This window comes from Belonocnema kinseyi, chromosome 5, assembly GCF_010883055.1.
Source record: "Belonocnema kinseyi isolate 2016_QV_RU_SX_M_011 chromosome 5, B_treatae_v1, whole genome shotgun sequence".
Taxonomy (NCBI): Eukaryota; Metazoa; Arthropoda; class Insecta; order Hymenoptera; family Cynipidae; genus Belonocnema; species Belonocnema kinseyi.
In genome coordinates this window covers 114,598,143-114,603,214 of record NC_046661.1, presented here as the reverse complement: position 1 = coordinate 114,603,214, position 5,072 = coordinate 114,598,143, and the positions used below count along the sequence as shown (strand labels likewise).

Sequence of the window (5,072 nt, the reverse complement as noted above, 5' to 3'; positions counted from 1 at the left end):
AGGGAGCTCTTCTTAATATTTTGACACCAAAATCATGTCGATACACCTTACCGACTGCGAGTAAAGCCACCCACGCTTTAACTTGACAGACTGTACATTTAAAAAATCACGTTTGTAACTATTTAGAAGGGCTGCAATTGCGAATTAGGTTTGTCCTGATAAATGTGTTAAATCATAAAAGGAGATGTGCCACGTTAGTGTTTGAAATAATTTACGTTCTAGATAATAATTCCCGATAGCGATTTTGTTCTTTTTCGCATTTCGTCCTTCATGGTAAATTTGTTTGTCTTCTATGGATATTAGGTTTTTTCTACTTTTTTTTTAGTACTTAGGACCAATGTCCCACCCCAAATCTTGATGTCCCTAAATTCCTGAACGAACTATCATAGCCTCTTTAATTATAAATGTTAATATAATTATTGACTTTTCTATTTTTCAGGAACCTACTTTATATTGTACGATTTCATCGACTACTTCGAGAAAGATAACCCGAGTCCTCTTGATAGAACCAAATTTCTGCTAATCATGAACACAATCTTCAAGAATATGTCGCAAATCGAGCGAGATGCCATTACATTCCAGGTGAGATACTATATATAAATCTGATAAAACTATCCCTAATGTTTCCAGCTTTCTATTTCTGCGGGTGTCACCAAAGAATAAAAAAATTCACAACAAATGACACCATCTCAACTTTTCCAACTATTGAAAATTCCAACTCGGATTTCAATTAAGAAAAAAAAACTGTATCGTCCTCATTAATAAAAAGTATTTTCTGGAAGGAAATTATTAAATAATTTTCTTCCGAAAAAGACATTTCATAGATTTTAATATTTTACCTTAATTTTCTCGATTGACTGATCCGAAAAAGTAATTCGCAATTCGATAATTTTTCTGAAAACATTCTGAATACCAAAGGCCTTTTGCGACTCTCGCTTACTATTCATTCACCAGATGGATGAAACGAACGAAGGCAAAGTTTTTTTATAAAATAGAGACTGACGAATCCTCTCATGCAAATTTTGCAGTGTTCGAGTTAACTTTCCAATTTTCCTGTCCACCCTAATTTCAATCAGTCGAATGCATCGATCGAATCTTGTCCAGGTAGCGATACATAGATAGTCACTTCTCTTTTCAGAAAAGTCGCTTTCCCAGAAGCTGTATTCAAACTTTGCAAAACCAGAAACGCTGAAAAGGATATTTTAGCTTCTTTATAAAAAGCTGTTTAGATTATCTTTTGATCCGAATTTTCTGCAGCCTTTCAGTCCGATTGCAAGGGAAAAAAACCTTTGAATGTTTTAAAAGAAGAATCAAATTTCCATCTTTTCTTTTATTTTAAGCTACAAAAGATTTAAATATGAGTTTCAAATCGAGAAAAACGATCATATGTGGACGTCTGCATGAAAAGGGCCCTCATGGCTGGTTCTAATTTAGAAAATATTTGCGTTTTTCTAAGTTGAGGACCAAATTATTATTTTTCGGTTTGAGTGGAAGGTAATGCTAGGACCTATAGTGAATTTTTTGGGACTATACTTATATCTAGAAAATGAAAGGAAGTAGGTGCATTTCATGTTCGAAGAAAAAATATGACATGTGTCCTTATAACACTCACCAAGTTTTGGATGTGGTTTCCTCAAAAAACGATATTTTAAGATTCCAACTTCAAAAATAAAAATTCCGCCCACATATACAATATATTAATAGCAAACGGCCCCTGAATAAAGGGTTTATCCTACGCTAAAATGATATTGTTCTTTATCATAATTTATCCTCGACAATAATAAAAGTTTTACATTTTTGAAAAAAGCAACAGATATTAAAGGAAATTTAAATATCTTTCTTTATTTCTGAAAGAAATTGATCAAAAGGTGATTTATGTAGAAAGTGTTAAAAAAATACCAATTGACACAATTACAAATTGGAGTTTTATAAAAGCATCTAAGTCTTTTTTTAAAATAATTTATCAAAGCAATAACTGATGATAGCCACCTTTTTCCTACAGGTGATAAATCATAATGTTATAATAAAAAAAGTTAATGAACTGATTTGCTTCTCATTCCAAGCTTTTTCTTTTTCACACCAAACCCTATAGACCTTATGATTTTATTCGAAGATTATAATGGTGTTTTTCGTTAAGAGGGATTTACAAATAAAAAAGATAATTTTGTTTCTAGCCCACTATGCTGGAGTCTTATCTTTTAGATCGTCCATCTTAAAATATGGCTGAAATTGAAGGTCTTAGCATGTAGATGTGCATTGAAAATAATTTTTTATGTAATGCGATTTTTTTTTATCAAAGATTAAAGAATAAACTAAATGAGGCAATTTCGTTTTGTAAACGACAACGCTGAAAACTTTTCTGTTATTCCAATTTATTTCTGGGATGGTTCAAATTGACAGTGTTGGCATGCTGGTGGGCATGAAAAAATAAAATTTTCAATAGCATACTGATGTTTTTTTACAAGTTAAGTTTGAAAAATAAGTTAAATAAAGAAATTTGATTTTTCATACAACTATGCTGGCAGCTTTTCTATGATTCCGATTTCATTCCGGGATGATTCAATTCGATAGTCTTGATATGACTACATGCATGAAAAAACAAAATTTTCTATGTCATCCTAACTTTTTTTTCTTTTTTTTTTTTTAAATTAGAGATGGAAAACCAATATGAATGAGGACATTTCGTTTATAGACGACTATGCTAGAAGCTTTTCTATTAGTAAAATTTATTTCTGGGTTGGTTTAAATGAAGGTTCTTGACATATTAATGTGCGTAAAAAAATTTTGCAAAGTCATTCTAAAGTTTTTTGTCACATCATAGTATAATATTTTTGTAATCAGTGAATGAAAAATGAGAAAAATAGGGAATATTTCGTTTTTTAGCGCAGTATACTGTTAACTTTCATTTTAGACCGATTTCATTAGAGTTGGAGTTTCTTCTTATAAGATGTAGAAAATTGAGAAAATTAAAATTTTCATTTTGGTTAGGCGACTATGCTGAATGATTTTCCATTATTGTCTTATCTATTTCTGAAACTATTCCTAATAAAGGCATGTCGATTTCTATTGTAATATAATATTCTTCTATGTCATACTGATGTTTATTTGTGATCATTTGTGATTCATTAAAAAATAATTATTTTCTATCTCGTAATGTTACTGTTTTGTTATCAGAGCTCGAAAAATAAGAAAAGGAATAAACTTCATTTTTTAGACAATTGTGCTGAGAATTTTTTATCAGACTGATTTCATTCGAAGATAGTGTAAACTGAAAGTCTGTGCATGTAGATATTCATTGAAAAATAATGGTTTTCTATGTTGTACTGATACTTTTTTGTTATCAGAGGTAGAAAAATAAGAAAACTTACAAATTTCATTATTTAGAGGACTGTTTTAACGCCTTTTTATCAGACCGATTTCATTCGGAGATAGTTTAAATTAAAGGTCTGTGTATACTCCATTTTGATATGCATTAATGAATTAGAATTTTCTACGCCTTGCTGACTTTTTTTTCTTACCAGAGGTAGGAAAGTAAGAAAAACAAGGAAGTTTCATTTATTTAGACTGTGGCGTAACCTTTGCACCGGTCCGATTTCATTCTGTAATGATTTAAATTAAAGGTCTTGGCATGTAGATATTCTTTTTAAAATATATAGAGGAGAGTACTCGAATTTGAGATATTCTCGTAAAATGAGATAGCGGGGTATCAGCTAAACTAAGAGACCCACTCTGTTGGTTCTATCACTTACTTGTAGCCCTCGAAGAAAGAGTAATTTCGTGGTATAATCCATTTTTCATTGGGCTTCTAAAGATTTAGGGCGAACTTTTTGGGAAATCGATAGTGGTCGAGTTCTTGGAAGGGAATTCTTTAAACCCTATTTATTATTCATTAAATATGTATTTAGCAGTAAAGTTTGCCTGGAGTGATGGGGATTGAATAACTAAGTAGGAAAATATCGACAGTGTTGAAGTTCTTCATTGTACAGGTCAGGCATAGTAAGTGCATAGTTGCACGGTGTGGTTCTCATAATATGAGATACCTGTGGTTTTTAAAACACTGGCTGCGCGGGGGAAATTTGTTACAAAAGTGTTTGTGACTACTGCAAAAACTAAATATATCTAAATAGCAGTAAATTTATACTTCGGAAACATAGAATTAAGTTTTTCATTGAAAATAATACTTTATTTTGCATTTTATTAGCTATTTCTTGGGGTATCTCATTATGAGAATAGTTTGACGAGATTGGAAAAATCACTTTTTACATTTCTTGTATTTTCAGTGTGAAAAAAATTTTTAATAAAATTTTTTATTTGATCTCCTTATGTCAAACTAAATTTCCTTTAAAATGACCTATATAACTTTTAAATTCAGTAAATAGAATTTCGACAATCACGCCAAACAGAGTTGGTATCTCATATTTGGGTACTCTCTTCTATATATATGCCGTAATAATGTCTTTCTCTTATACAGTTAAGAGAAATCGGAAAAATTGAAATATTTTTTTGTTATATGGCTACGCTGAATGTATATTAGTCCGAATAAATATTAGTCGGTTTGTTTTCGGAGATGACTCCATTTGAAGGTCTAGGAGTATAAATTATATTTGAAAACCAAAATTTTTCTATGCAACACTGATGTTTTTTGTTTTTAAAAGTGGAAAAATGAACAAAATGATGCATTGTTGTGATTTTCTGTTATTATTGATTGCAAAAGAGGATTAATGAGGAAATTTTATTTTTAGATGACTATGTTGAAAGCGATGAAAAGAATTCCTGAAAATAAAATCAAGAATCTAACGACCACATTTGGACAACCACCACTGAATGTTCTTATTGGAATCTGAAAAAAGGAACACTTCTCTCCCCTCCCTTGCCCCTAAAAACGAAAAATAGAAAAGAAAATTTTGTTAAGGGGGAAGGGAGAGGACAGAAGTCCAAATTTGATCGTTAGATTCTTGATTATATTCTTCTCATCAATTTAATTATTGGACGTTAAAAAGGGATTTTACATTGGATTGTTTTCCTATTTAAATATTCTAAATTTTATGTTGAAAGCGTTTCTAATTAGTCCT

At 30.7% G+C, this 5,072-nt stretch overlaps 1 protein-coding gene across 1 annotated transcript in view; it reads left to right on the top strand.

Annotated features, from left to right (window-relative positions):
- Positions 1 to 5,072, top strand: part of LOC117172547 (acetylcholinesterase) — a 477,961-nt gene that overhangs the window by 238,737 nt on the left and 234,152 nt on the right. Inside the window, exon 2 of the mRNA XM_033360594.1 lies at positions 440 to 582. Coding sequence (XP_033216485.1) covers positions 440 to 582 — 143 coding nt within the window. The remainder of the gene's footprint in view (positions 1 to 439; positions 583 to 5,072) is intronic.